The sequence below is a fragment of the Coregonus lavaretus genome, assembly GCF_964263955.1.
Source record: "Coregonus lavaretus genome assembly, chromosome: 22".
Taxonomy (NCBI): domain Eukaryota; kingdom Metazoa; phylum Chordata; class Actinopteri; order Salmoniformes; family Salmonidae; genus Coregonus; species Coregonus lavaretus.
The window spans coordinates 30,800,706-30,816,738 of record NC_140009.1 but is presented as its reverse complement, the minus strand read 5'-3'; the positions used below and the strand labels follow the sequence as shown (position 1 = coordinate 30,816,738).

General features: G+C 41.8%; 1 protein-coding gene across 1 annotated transcript in view; it reads left to right on the top strand.

Annotated features, from left to right (window-relative positions):
* The first annotated feature begins 9,653 nt into the window (after positions 1 to 9,653).
* The window catches only part of LOC311150169 (membrane-associated guanylate kinase, WW and PDZ domain-containing protein 3-like), a 192,940-nt gene continuing 186,560 nt past the window's right edge, over positions 9,654 to 16,033 (top strand). Inside the window, exon 1 of the mRNA XM_084187489.1 lies at positions 9,654 to 10,920. Within this exon, the coding sequence (XP_084043615.1) occupies positions 10,614 to 10,920 (307 nt within the window). The 5' untranslated portion in view covers positions 9,654 to 10,613. The remainder of the gene's footprint in view (positions 10,921 to 16,033) is intronic.

Genomic DNA, 16,033 nt, shown 5'->3' with positions numbered 1-16,033 from the left:
CTCTCCAGAGGCCATAGGCAAATATCAACAACTTTATGAAAAGACCCCTTTTTTGACATCGAATGTCCTTCTGGCTGAGCGGGGGATGACCATGGAGGTGAACGCGGCAAGTTGATTGACTGTTAATTATTAACACAGGAACATTTTAAATGAATGACTGATTATAATTGTATAGAAAAGATTAAGATAACTAATATTGAGGGGAAAATAATGTAATTGTGAAGAACATCGCATAATGCTAGTATTTAAAAGCGATCTACTTTTTACGCATTGGCTTTTGTTGTGTGTCTCCCACACACATGTCCATTGAGAGAACTACTATTAGAAGTGGAAATCCGTGGATGGTTGAATGGTTGTCCTGTAATTCGGCAGCAGATGGAGACATTTGACAAATAATGCATTTCTCATTAATTGTACAACCCTTTCTCATTAAGATTTGCTTCACAATTTTATTTTAAATGTAAACAATCTATTTTAATTTTATTATATAGGATATAAGTTAAGCAAGGATTTAACTGGTATCTACAAATTATTAAAATGTCACGTCATACCAATCCAGTCATAAAGCAAAAGGGGTGATCTATTCCAGTTTTTGGCAGACAATTCCTAGGATAAATTGCAATGTCAGGCATTTCAGGATACACCTGTGTGTGTGTGTGTGTGTGTGTGGCAACATGTGTCCATGATGAGAGCCAGGCTGTGGGGTGGAGATATGTATTTTAGGTCATGGTCCACCTGTGGAGAACTAAAGGCTGTCACAGAAAGACATCTCTGGGATATCCATCATCTGCCTCCAATTACCCAGATCAGGACCTGTCTGCATCATTGCATACTTACAACCACCCAGACCCAGAGAAGGCAAATCTATTATTCTACCATGCACATGGAGAGCTACACTTCCTCTAAAACTGAAGACCTCTCATATCACAGGCCAATACTCATGGCATCCCATATAGGCCTACGCTGTAGATACATGACAACATTGATAATCACCACAACTAACTTGTTTTCAACCACTGTGAATCAGTTTGTAAAATATCGGAGCCCTAACCATGAATATTAGGCAAAGTGGTCTTCCCTAATGACGTCAAACCAATCAATAACCGTTCGCACCTCTGGCGGAGGACGCCCTATCACGCGGGAAAACAGCTGATCCAACCAAGAAGTAACTGTAAGTTTGAAATGTTTGTTAGACTGCGCTAAACAATGGCAAAGGCTACTTTTAACTTGCAACCGGATTTTCAAATAAACGTTTAAGCAACTTCGATGTGTCTGCATTTCCTACGAAGTTGGAAAAAAATCAAAAAAATCAGATAAACGCTCAAACAAACGGACCACGGTTTGTCTTTACATAGGAGTTGTAAATAGCATTGTTATTCTGCCCTACACGGTATCAAGAACACAGACAAATGTGGACAGGTCATATTCGAATGTTCAATCTGCCGCCAGTTCGCATTTTCGTGGAACAGTTTCATTTTAATTTATACTGAACAAAAATATAAACGCAACAATTTAAACTATTTTACTGAGTTACAGTTCATATAAAGAAATCAGTCAATTGAAATAAATAAACTAGGCCCTAATCTATGGATTTCACATGGGTGGGCCTGGGAGGGCATAGGCCCACCCACTTGAGAGCCAGGGACACCCACTGGGGAGTCAGGCCCAGCCAAGCAGAATGGGTTTTTCCCCACAAAAGGGCTTTATTACAGAAATACTCCTCAGTTTCATCAGCTGTCTGGGTGGCTGGTCTCAGACGATCCCGCAGGTGAAGAAGCCTGATGTGGAGGTCCTGGGCTGACGTGGTTACACGTGGTCTGCGGTTGTGAGGCCGGTTGGACGTACTGCCAAATTCTCGAAAACAACATTGGAGATGGCTTATGGTAGAGAAATGAACATTAAATTATCTGCCAACAGCTCTGGTGGACATTCCTGCAGTCAGCATGCTCCCTCAACTTGAGACATCTGTGGCATTGTGTTGTGACAACTTTACATTTTAGAGTGGCCTTTTATTGTCCTCAGCACAAGGTGCACCTGTGTACTGATCATGCTGTTTAATCAGCTTCTTGATATGCCACACCTGTCAGGTGGATGGATTATCTTGGTAAAGGAGAAATGCTCACTAACAGGGATGTAAACAAACTTGTCCACAAAATTTGAGAGAAATTAGCTTTTTGTGCGTATGGAACATTTCTGGGATCTTTTATTTCAGCTCATGAAACATGGGACCAACACTTTACATGTTGTGTTTATATTTTTGTTCAGTATCTAATAGTCTTTGTATCTCAATCATTGTCTGTGGTTAATCTACATTCTAAATGAAAATTATACAAATCTAAAAGTAACTTTTATTGCCTTTGCCAACTATGTAAAAATAGCCTACATAAAGCTAACACATAAAAACATTGCAGCCTGCAGGTAGAAAATATCCTGATAAAAATGTATATCCTATAAATCACATTGGCTACGCATGGCCTGTCTGCAACAAACTTGAAACATTGTATAAACTATCAACTGGGTCGCCCAGGAACTCATGCTAGCAAACTTAAAACATTGTATAAAATATTCTGGGCCCTCAGTTTCCTGCATCAGTGAACTTGGGACAGTCACAGCTGTATACTATTTGTGCAAGGGATAAGAAGTAATCAGGTATTTTATGAAGTTGCAAGGGATAAGAAGTAATCGGGTATTTTATGAAGTTTCCACTGGATCAGAGCATTACATTTTTCCCTTTAATGCCGAGTGGTTATCGAAAGGGAGAGAGCTGGAAATATTGTACAAATACATTGAGGAACTATTGTCATTCTCAATTGATTTTAAAAACAGACTTTGTTTACTTTCTGTTTGAGGTGAAGAAAATGTACTTTGAGAAGCTCCACTGCTCATTAGCGGTGGTGAGTTAAGACAATCAGAAATACTATCAGACATCCCCAAATGGGCACATTCATAGGCCTACATTTGTGCACAGGCCAGATAGACTAGTCCAGTTCTATATGTGTAATCAGGTGCACGTCCTACTCAACATTGACAGGAGCGTTTCAAACAAAATACACATTTACCAAACTCATAAATGGAATGAAATAAACACTTGTTTCTCACAAGTGTAGCATAGGTTGTGAGTTCTGCAAAACACATGTCCACTCCGACAATGGTAAATGACTGTAATAATAATATATTGAATGCATGAACAGAAATTACCGTAACCAAACAAACATCACAGATGAGAAATTCTGGGAATTAACGGTAACTGTAGGCTAGTACTGGTGATATATGTAATGGGGAATTGATAGACACAGCACACAATGCACACAATTAAGTTATGAAACAATGAATACCCACAAAATGGCGGGAGAGGGCACATTCTGGAGAGAGACGGGCATCTGAGCCACAATCCCCATATTCTTGGCCCGTGGCATCACCACGGCCTCCTCAATGGATTAGTCCACTGAGACAGGCGCAAATCAGACAGGTGTCTCGTGTTCCATGAAAAAAAATATATATTTGCGACTGCTTGACTAAAAAAATCTCATATTTTCAATACGGACCCCTTTTGTCATACAGTATTCCATATAAGGCACCCAGACCTTATGAAAGTTGCACAGTATACCCTTAATCTTGTAATAAATCAAATCTAGTGATGCATATCTTTACTTTTATGCTATCCATTGTGACATTGTGGGAGGATAATCAACCTTCCAATTAATGGCAATGCATTTCTATAAATGCTAGGTTACAGAGTATCCAGTATCAACATTTCCAATCAAACAAAAACAGGGACAAGGGATAATCTGTAGACATGCTGAGATAAAATAACATACTCTTTGCCAGAATTCAGCCAGCCTTCACAAGATCATAACAAATGCAAATATGCCCTCTTTTGTGTTTTACACCTCCAGCAGAGGAATTACATTTCTGAGTGCATGATATTCAGTTTCACTGGCATATAGTATGTTCTATGGATGGTCTTAAACTGCAGTAATTTATGTCTGACATTATAAGAACATGACTGGGCATTCAACCATATCTGTATACATTCATCATCATCAATAGTGTCTCCCAGGTCTTCCTAACATTTTTTTGTTTGACATATACTTTGTGTCATCGGTAAAAGCCTTGATACAGTTTGGAAATGAACTTTGGATGTTTGTCAGACTGCCTTAAAATAGTTTTAATATTTAATATATCTTTTTTTTTAGGGGGTAGATCAGCTTAATATTGCAGATAGATTGTAACTTCCATCAATGTAATTGTCTGCATCACTTCCAATCCCCCATGTTTATATATATATATATATATATATATATATATATATATATATATATATATATATATATACTGCTCAAAAAAATAAAGGGAACACTTAAACAACACAATGTAACTTCAAGTCAATCACACTTCTGTGAAATCAAACTGTCCACTTAGGAAGCAACACTGATTGACAATACATTTCACATGCTGTTGTGCAAATAGAATAGACAACATGTGGAAATTATAGGCAATTAGCAAGACACCCCCAATAAAGAAGTGGTTCTGCAGGTGGTGACCACAGACCACTTCTCAGTTCCTATGCTTCCTGTCTGATGTTTTGGTCACTTTTGAATGCTGGCGGTGCTTTCACTCTAGTGGTAGCATGAGACGGAGTCTACAACCCACACAAGTGGCTCAGGTAGTGCAGCTCATCCAGGATGGCACATCAATGCGAGCTGTGGCAAGAAGGTTTGCTGTGTCTGTCAGCGTAGTGTCCAGAGCATGGAGGCGCTACCAGGAGACAGGCCAGTACATCAGGAGATGTGGAGGAGGCCGTAGGAGGGCAACAACCCAGCAGCAGGACCGCTACCTCCGCCTTTGTGCAAGGAGGAGCAGGAGGAGCACTGCCAGAGCCCTGCAAAATGACCTCCAGCAGGCCACAAATGTGCATGTGTCTGCTCAAACGGTCAGAAACAGACTCCATGAAGGTGGTATGAGGGCCCGACGTCCACAGGTGGGGGTTGTGCTTACAGCCCAACACCGTGCAGGACGTTTGGCATTTGCCAGAGAACACCAAGATTGGCAAATTCGCCACTGGCGCCCTGTGCTCTTCACAGATGAAAGCAGGTTCACACTGAGCACATGTGACAGACGTGACAGAGTCTAGAGACGCCGTGGAGAACGTTTTGCTGCCTGCAACATCCTCCAGCATGACCGGTTTGGCAGTGGGTCAGTCATGGTGTGGGGTGGCATTTCTTTGGGGGGCCGCACAGCCCTCCATGTGCTCGCCAGAGGTAGCCTGACTGCCATTAGGTACCGAGATGAGATCCTCAGACCCCTTGTGAGACCATATGCTGGTGCGGTTGGCCCTGGGTTACTCCTAATGCAAGACAATGCTAGACCTCATGTGGCTGGAGTGTGTCAGCAGTTCCTGCAAGAGGAAGGCATTGATGCTATGGACTGGCCCGCCCGTTCCCCAGACCTGAATCCAATTGAGCACATCTGGGACATCATGTCTCGCTCCATCCACCAACGCCACGTTGCACCACAGACTGTCCAGGAGTTGGCGGATGCTTTAGTCCAGGTCTGGGAGGAGATCCCTCAGGAGACCATCCGCCACCTCATCAGGAGCATGCCCAGGCGTTGTAGGGAGGTCATACAGGCACGTGGAGGCCACACACACTACTGAGCCTCATTTTGACTTGTTTTAAGGACATTACATCAAAGTTGGATCAGCCTGTAGTGTGGTTTTCCACTTTAATTTTGAGGGTGACTCCAAATCCAGACCTCCATGGGTTGATACATTTGATTTCCATTGATAAGTTTTGTGTGATTTTGTTGTCAACACATTCAGATCTAGGATGTGTTGTTTAAGTGTTCCCTTTATTTTTTTGAGCAGTGTATATTATACATATCCTTTAAAAAAAATATATTCCCCTTTATTACTTTCCAACCCCACTACCCTTTCCCTAATTGGAGTAAACTAGTGAACAACAACGCTTAGGCCTCTACTTCCAGCTTATACTTACTATATACATTTTATGGACACAGTCAATTTTATAATAATTATATTTTGTTTGTTTTTTCTCTTTAACTACTTCTACTCTCAACCTCTCCGATCATTTTCATGATGTCCATCCGGTTTGCTTCTATATATATATCCCATATCTTTCTAACTGTGCTCTTTCACAAAAGCTCCCAACCTACAACCTACATACTTATTATGGATACAGTATGCTTACATTATTAGTTATCTTGTTATTAGTCCCATCCCTCAACTTCATTCAACACCACCCATCTATCTCTTAACACATCCATATAGGATTTATATTTGCCATATATTTTTCAACTGTACTGTGATGTTTTACAACATTTCTGAACCTTTCTATTCTCATTGTTTCTACAGATTGTAAATTGAAAATAAACATTTTTGCTAAAAGTATTATTATATTATTGATCGATTTGACTATGACTTTTCAGATCACCCAGTATTGCTATCTGCAAGGTTAGCTCCAGGTAAATATTGCAATCCTTTAGCCATTCCTGGACCTGTGTCCAAAAACAAGCTACAAATGGACAGTACCAAAACAAATGATCTAATGAGTCTGTCTCTTCGCAGCAAAATCTGCAGAGCTGGGAAGATTGTATCCCCCATATAAATAAGATGCACACAACGACTGCTAGATGCTGCTACCTGACAGATAGCTAGAGGCTAAAGCTGGACTGGCTGTGGTAGCTACTAGCTAGCTAGTTAATTCAGAAAGAACTTCAGTCGAGAGGGGATGAAACATTAGCTAACGTTACATGTCACTTACACTATTAGCTCAGCACTGGGAATGAAAATATATATATATATATTTCATATTTTTCTTCTGTTAAGTCAAACAGTTACCTTGCCAGCTACATCAGTCAAATAAAGAATAGCCAGTTTCTGCTCTGCTTGCTTTTACAACTCTGAGAAAAAGCGCAACACACAGAGATAGCAGCTGCAGACAGCAGCAACGTGCTGGTCTTATAATAATAGCTTTTCCTTCACACAGCCTGTCCACATGCTCTGTGGTGTCCGCTTGGTCCCAAATCCAGCCGTCTGAAACCGCCAAACAACCTACCCGACCGCTCTGACGCTCTGAGGCGTCATGATTAAGCAAAGATTTTTGGTATCCATACTGGGAGTTACAGGTTTGCCTATTCAAAACGTCGCCAAAGATTTTTATTAACCTGGTAGTCTATAGGTGATATATTTGTTCTAGATTCAGCCAAACATGTCTTCTAAAATGTATGTGTCCAGTTGCAGGTGATGCGTTTGAATTTAGAAAATGCTCTGTTAAAATAATGAAGGAAATCCAACAATGTGTACGCCACCATTTTGTCTATTTAAAATCTTCTCTCATTGATTAAGGTGGGTCCACCCCAAAGTGCCACATGTCATGATGACACGGCTGTCTCATGCTGTGTTCAAAACAACTGGGAACTTGGAAATCTCCGACTTCAGTGCGTTCAAGACAACTGGGAAATCGGGGGGGGGGGGGGGGGGGGGAAATGAGCTCCGACTGGGGAAAAATCATTTTGAACAGTCATCCAACTCAGAATTCCAAGTCGTAAAATCTGACATCTTTCTAGAGCTCCGACATGAAGATCAATGACATCATGATTTGACCTCGTTTTTTCCGAGTTCCCAGTTGTATTGAAAGCACCACCAATCAATGAGAATATTTGAAATAGACAAGATGGCGGCGTACACATTGTTGGATTACTTTTTTTTCATGTGCATGGCCTTGTTTCTATTACAGCATATTGGATGACTCTCATTCATATTCCATTCATCCAGTTCAATGTACCAGAAATAGGTTTAGGCTACTACATGATACTCACATTTTCCCTATACCCATTTTCCCTAGCCTATGAATGAAAGTTTACAACGTAGGTGCACACAGGTCGAGAGACAAATTTGAGACAATGACACATGGACAGACAAATAACGCCTTGCACACTCTTGCCTGCATCTATCTGATATAGGGTGTAATCATTAGTCCAACAGTTGCAAACAAGAGTTTATATAGGACAAATTCACTTTTTGTTCTGTTTGCTTCCGTTTACGAAACATTTTTCAACAGAATCGGCGGAATGAATAAATCCCTGATCCCGCATAAACACAGTTCACTTTCATAGCAGCCACGTTGTATTCCTTCTTGCATCTATGCACTCTCAACCTCTTCCCTTCGCTTGTGGACTTCAATGCACAACACATCAGTGTATATGACCTACATCGTTGTCACCATATTAGCTAAAGTAATGTCATAGTCAGCATAGCTAATAGAACTAACGCGTTAGTAAACCTGCTACAATCATGCAGTAACATTACAGTCACTAAGCAGTTACACCAGCAGGCCCTGGTGGAAATAAATTAGTAATACCAAAAGCTTACCTTGACTTGGAAGAGTTCCAGTGTTGTGTTGGAAAGTCATAGCCAGCTAGCTAACATAGCATCCCTCTGTTTGAGAAGGGTGTTTCAGTAGGCTAAACTAGCTAGCTGCATTTGCTAGCTAAGTAAGTGAAACTGAAAGTAAAAAAAATGACTTTCTCTCTTGCTTCTCTTTCATTTTGGAAGAAATTATTGTTCAAAACTGTTCAACTATTGTCTTTCTCTCTATTTGAGTCAACCACACACTGCAGTGCTAGCTAGCTGTAGCTTATTCTTTCAGTACTAGATTAATTATCTGATCCTTTGATTGGGTGGACAACATGTCAGTTCATGCTGCAAGAGCTCTGATAGGCTGGAGGACATTCTCCGGAAGTTGTCATAATTACTGTGTAAGTCTATGGCAGGGGGTGAGAACCATGAGCCTCCTAGGTTTGTACCCAGAGGAGGACGGAAGCTAGCTGTCCTCCGGCTACACCATGGTGCTACCCTACAGAGTGCAGTTGAGACTACTGTAGACCTTTGCAAAATAGTGTGTTTTAATCAATTATTTGATGATGTGATTATATTTGGTATAGTTTATCTAAAAATGATAACTTTTTAAAATGTTTTCCCATTTTAATTTGTATGAAATTCACTGAAGAGTATGGTCCTCTCCTTCCTCCACTGATGAGCCTCCACTGCTCTGTATCTACACATTCTCAGGACCTACAAGTTAACCACAAGATGGCACAGTCATACAAGAGTTGACGCACTGAATATCCCCCCCTCAATAGATGTTCGCGAAAATACTTGTCCCTACAGTATGCTATTAAAATTATACAAATTGATTTGTAATTGCACTGTCCTGGTTGCAGTTAATAACCTACCGCTAAATTATTGCATGTATGCCTAATTAGTTGTTAGGCCTACTTTGTAGTTACATAGCTTTATGATGGCAACTTAATTGAGCCTGTCTGTAACCTACAAGAATGTAATATTGTTGCAATATTTAATCTACTAGTGGGCGCGCTCGATTTACTCAGCTTGTGTGCCGGGTCCCAAAACGTACCCAACCCATGTGACTGGGAACTCAGTCCACACAGAGACCGACTGAATCAAGCTTAGCGCGTCCATTGAAACGGAGTTTGCGCAGAAGCCTCGCCCAACCATTTCCATTGGTTGATTTGCATTGTTTTACTCTTATCCCACCATCTGATTGGAGGCAAACCCAAGCTGTCATTGGTGCATGGATGGGCTTTCATTAATGAAATCACCAGAGTGAAAACAAGCAAAAAAGTTATTCGGCATTCCTCGTCTTATGGTTGGCTCCATAGACTTCTATGCCTAAATCTTCCCCTGCTCTGTGAGCCACCGGGCTGAATGTGACACGAGACCACATGGGGCGTCAACTGCCGAGACCGGGCGCTCTGAGTTGGGCTTACGAGGGTTGAAGAATAGGGAGCAAGTTACCAGCAGAGTAGGCTACACTACCCGAGTTCTGCGAATACATTCGCTGCTGAAGTCAGGTATATTGTTCCGTTTCCAAGGAATGCATCGCTGAAGTCACCGGTGGAGGAGGTAGAACAAGTGCGCGGAACTAAGTTGGCGCTGGCGAATTTTGGATGAAGAATTGTCTCCGGGTGTATGCAACAGTTTTTTATGCGCAACAATTCAACGAAATAGCTAGTTGTTCGGGGATATATAGTTAATCAAATTGATACATCGACTCTGCGTCAAGTGGAGTGTATGTCTGTGAGTAGCCAAGGCACAGCGACGGATCGATCCAAATTTGAGTTATTGGATATTGTGCGTAATAGGCTATTAAAAAACGGTTTATCAGACCGATTCACTGAAAGTAAACAGTAGGCTACTCATTCAGAAGTAAAGCGTCATTGCCCAGCCACCCAAGAATTTAGCGCGAGGGACAACCACAGCATCCCCGCGATCGATCTCGCCTCCTGCGACAACACTGACGCAGATAGTCTTGCACTACAGTCTACTATTGTATTGCAGACAGGTGATGTTCCAGTAATTCGGGATGTTCATACAGATAATGCTTTGAAATTACATTTGCTCAAGGAATGGAATGGAATACAAAAACACTAGTGAGCAGATTATCTCATCTGAACTCCAGCACCTCTGTGCAATAATCGTCTCTGCGTTTTAAAAATAACTGCTTGTCTTGTCTCGTCTCTCAAACAACCACACAGTCTGGGACTCTAAAGGTTTACAAGAGGGATTAAACATGTCCAAAACGCTGAAGAAGAAGAAGCATTGGTCTGGTAAAGTCCAAGAGTGCGCCGTGTCATGGGGGAATGCCGAGGAGTTCGGCTCGGTTGTGGAGGTACGAGGGGGAGCAGAGCTGGGAGAATTCCCGCACCTGGGAGAGGTGATTACGGAGGCGATGGTCTGTCACGTCGGGAGGTTACCGAACAGCGGGGACGTGCTTCTGGAAGTGAACGGCACCCCTGTCAGCGGCCTGACCAACCGAGACACCCTCGCTGTCATCCGCCACTTTCGGGAGCCCATCCGTATCAAGACCGTCAAACCAGGTATGTCAAGTGTTTAGCACTCGTATTACTGTTAAGTGGGTTTGTATCCTAGGCCTACTCTCCAAAGTGAAGCATTTTACCATGATGTGTTTCATAATTGGCGTACTTTTCTTACTATGGCAACCTTGGTTTGGTCTGTGAAGAGGCAGAGGGCTTTGGTTACAAAACCAAATTCACTCCACAGGTCATACACATGAGCAGTGACAACGTGCATTATTCTAGTTAACCCTCACCTGCCCCAATATCCACCCAGATAATCACATTGAATTGTTGTCTTGCGTGCAGGCACACATACACACACATTGTGTTGTAATTTAGGATTAGCCCTATTTGCCCTGGGCAGTGAATGGTCATGGCTGTGGGGTTGCATGGGTCTGCACACTGATGTCTCTGGTTGGAATGGAATAAATAAGACAAGCTTGTAAATGGGCTGCATGATTGCAGCTGAGACCGGGCCTCCAGGATAGCGGGAGGATCAGGTGTGTGGCCATTATTTGTCTCCTGGACTGCTTATGCCACTGCATCAAGCAGTATAACTGGGTCATTCCACCAGTTCAGTGCCTTTTTGAGAAGTGTAATTTTTTTTTTTTTTTTTGAACATTCTGTCATAAAGATCACATGTTCAACATCAGAAAAAGAAAAAAAACTTTTCCCATCTGAAGAGGTACAACAACAAAAAGACTAGTAAGTGCATATTAAGTGCCAAATAAAGTAACAGGGTTGACTCTAAAAGGGTTGATGATTTCTTCTTAAATAAGCCAGAACTACCCATGTGACAGGGGGAATGGAATCATCTTGTGTGCTACAGGGAGTGGCAATTGAATGCAAGCTGAACATAAAAAAATAATAATAAAAAAAAACATTTCTAGCCTGTCTGTGTAACAGGGTTGACGTGTAATGCTCGACCTGCTCAGTTTTCCACCACAAAACACCAGAAAATTGCCAAAAAGTGTAGAAACGGCTCACCTGCTTATACACTATGACTTAACTATTAGATGTTCAATGTTTATTTTGAATACAAAAAAAGGAATCGTTTCACCATATTAAAACGAGAGTTCAGTTCACGTAACAGGGTTGACCTTCAAATGAAGGACAGACTTAAATGAATCACTACTCACATGAAATCAATAATAATCTTCAGTAATGACTTAACCAGCAACAAAATAACCAGGGATTTACAATGATGGTGAAACTTGAAGGCATTTTGGAATTAAGTGGGTGACACAGGGTTGACGGAGGGACATGTCAAAATGCTGAATGTTGTCACTTTAGCAAGCCTTCAGTCATATAAAAAAATCAGATTTATTGACTTCTCCATGTGGTCTGTATTAAAAGGCACTTAATTTGATATAAATCCAATGTTGGTACACCATTTCTACTTAAAATATCAACGACACAACTTCACTAAACAGAAACGTAGAGAAGCGGGAGACGTAGGATGCTATAGAATGATTGTGCTAAGATCTTTGTAGTTCAACAGAATGTGTACCTTAAGCTTGAATCAGCGCTAGGCTATCAAATGTGCGTGTGTAATCCTCTTTGTTTGGATGGACAGATGTTGTCTGTCTTTCTCTGTCCTGTCCGGTTGTTCTTACACAACATCCTTGCATTCTCTCCAGTGGCCTACATCTTCTCCATGTCAAGGAGTTACTGACTTCTCGAAGCTCATTGACATTATCCCTCTCCCTCATCTAATCTCTGTTCACATGCATAGACTAGTGTCGTAACTGGTTTTGCATATACACAAGGAGACAAATACATGTAAATGAAGCAGGGGAATTGGTTATGTTATATTTACATGGCAACTCTTTATGGGTGGTGTGAGGAAGTGGTACTTTAGATGTGTGTAGGGTTTTGATATATGGACTGTGTCCCAAATGGCACCCTGCCATTTGGGACGGAGGCATGGTCTGAGTGAAGAGACACTCTGAAGTAACACTAGGGGGATGGGGGGGGGGGGAATCGATACAGTTACATATCGGGATATTTTTGACGGTATATCGTTTTGACTCGCAATATTATTTTTGCACTAGTTGGCTGTACCTGCAACAAAACTAGTATTTTTGCTTCATAGGTTGTTCTCCATCTTCTTTTTAAAAAGGGAGCCAATTTGTTTTCAGCTCTTTTATTTCCATGACTGATCAAAACGTGTTTTCTCATGGCTCTCTCTTGTCCCTCTGCAGCAGACAAATGGTGAGCAATATGTTTGGGACATCGAATCACAGTATTGAATTGCATTACATATAGAATCGCAATACATATCGTATCGGCACCTAATTATCATGATAATATCGTATCGTGAGGTCCCTGGCAATTCCCAGCCCTAAGTAACACTTAGCTGGAGTGCCAGCCACAGCCAGGCCAGGCCAGAGCAGAGCCAGGACTGCAGCCTTGAGGTGAGTTCAAGTCTAATGGATTCAATCACAGCCTTAGGTCCCCAGTCTGCTGTGCTGGCCTGGTTTGTGACTCAGCTCCGCTAAGATCAGGAGTCAGGACTGAGTTGACACCTTAGAGCTAAGGCATTTCTTTGTTACAAAGTATCGATCCTCCTGTCCTGTCCCATATATTTTGAGGTCTATTGGATATCTTTGAGTTTGAATAAAACTTGTTAGCACTTGGCATTATCGTACAACTGAACTTGTCTGTTCAGTGCATACCAGACTGAGGCAATATGACCTTGCTCCTGCAGACTCTTCTTGTGCTGTCCATTTCATGTGTGTGGCTGGATATGTGAAAGGCTGACCAAGACCTTCGGGTCGAAATGTTGCACAATAAAACAGTGGGAGCTTTTAAGTGTGCCAGTATCCATCTTCCTTTCAAATGTGGGGTGTGGTGAACTGTTGCGCTTGATACCCCATCCAGCTTCGACACTGTTGATATCCCAGCCAGTCTCTGTGTAGTGTTTATCTTTCTGTCCCTCAGCCTCATGGGTAATTCACGCATCATCTATCATTGATGGGGCCTAGATGAGCTGGCTGGAGGCTGGCTCAGAGGATCAGATGTTACCATGCTGGTGTTGTTGTAAACTCCAGTCCTGAGAGGCAAGGCCTGGGTTATAGGGCTATAGGCTAGTATCACCAGGTGCTTGCTTCAGGGGCTGTCACTATGTAGCCTGGTTAGTGGTAACCATGGCACCACAGCCCATCTGCTGGCAGCCAGTGAGTTATGACGACAGACACCTGAACTACACTGTGATCGTGGGGCTGGCCTGAGCTCAAAAGCTGAAGCTGGGTTAGAATCTTAAATCTGTTGCTTTGCTTACCTGTTTAAGCTATACTTTATTGCTATTGATGACGGTCTTTGTACTTTGTCTTGTCGATGCCTGTGGTGATGAATCAATTTCCCTTTTAGGGATGGATAAAGTTATACTACTACTAAAATACATACACACCTGTATGCATAGAAGTCCAATGAAGTCCAATGCCCAAGTTGCCTAATCTACAGTAACACATGATTCCATATCTTTGAGAATTACTGCAGTATTGCCTTATCTTAACACTTCCTCCCCCTCTTAGCTTGCTCAATGCTCTCCACCTTCTCTCTGTTATTTTCTCTTCTCTCTGCGCTGCTTCTCCCTCCTCATCTACCCTCCTAGGAACATGCCTTCTCATTGGTTTTCTATTGTCTTGTGATTTCTCTCCCGTATTGACTCCTCTCTCTCCTGTTGCTCTCTCTCCCCTCCCCAGTCTCCACAGCACCACTGGTCTATCTATAATACACTCTGATAGCTTATTACATTATTGTAAGTAAATCGAACAGTACATCCTTCAGGATTGTGTGCAATCCAGATGCTGTGTTTGTGTGTTTAGGAGGGTGGGGCGGCTGATTAATACACCCTAAATTTGCACTGAAAGTACTATGATCCCAGAAGAGCGTAGCCCATCCCATCTTCTTAACTGCATTGCCTAGCCATGAGAATTACATCTGTGGCTCTGAGCCAAACAGGAGAAGAGCCAATGTGTTGCTGCTCTCTCTATCTTGCTGAGTGCCTCCAGGTCAGGACTGTAAACATGGCACACATGTCCTCTCTTTAAGTAGCCAGAGGCTGTGTCCCAAATGGTACTCTATTCCCTTCATAGTGCACTGTTTTTGACCAAGGTCATTTAGAAAAGTAGTGCACTATAAATGGAATAGTGTGCCATTTGATCCTTGTCAAAAGTAGTGCACTAATGAAGGGAAAAGGGTACCATTTGGGATACATACAGAGTGTTATCCTGTCATCAAACCTGCATGTGTGATCTGCTGTGTGTGTGTGTGTGTGTGTGTGGGGGGGGTGTATGAGTCTGTCCCAAATGGTCCTTGGACAAAAGTATTGCACTATAAAGGGAATAATGTGCCATTTGGGAAGCAGACATTGTAAAAAGGGTGTTTAGATCCCCTGTGGAGCTTAGAGACTTGGCGTGGGTGTGCCATTGATTACTGATGTGGTCTTTGGAGATCTGTTCTCTGCTTGTTTTGCTTTGACATAATTAGGCTATAGTTAATGGATAGCAGTCCAGTCACCCTCAGCTCCCCCCTGCTAAGGTAAAGCAGCAACATGGCACTCAGGCATTTCCCTGACCTAGAAATGATTGGACTCACTGTAAATGCAGGCTGTCTGTCTCAAAATTACAAATTTGCAAACTGGCAATACAAGTACATTTCATTCACTGGGGGCATTATCTTAATTGTCATGTTTTTTTGGATGCTTGTGAAAATAAAAAAATAGCAATAAATATATTGTTAAAAAATATATAAATTTGCGTTCACTATTTGTCTCCGGTCCATTAAAGGAAATGAGTTCTGGAATCCAGCTCTTAGCTCAGATTCAAGTGGACAAGAATGTTAGGTATGGTTTTTATCTGAGTATTATACAATTAGACACATTTTACAGTGCCTTAAAGTATCCATACCCCTTTACTTATTCCACATTTTGTGTTACAGCCGGAATTCAAAATGCATTCAATCGATTTTTTTTCTCACCCATCTACACACAATACCCAATAATGACAAAGTGAAAACATGTTTTTAGAAATATTTGCAAATTGATTGAACATTTAATACAGAAATATCTCATTTACATATGTATACACCCCCCTGAGTCCATACATGTTAGAATCACTTTTGGCAGTGA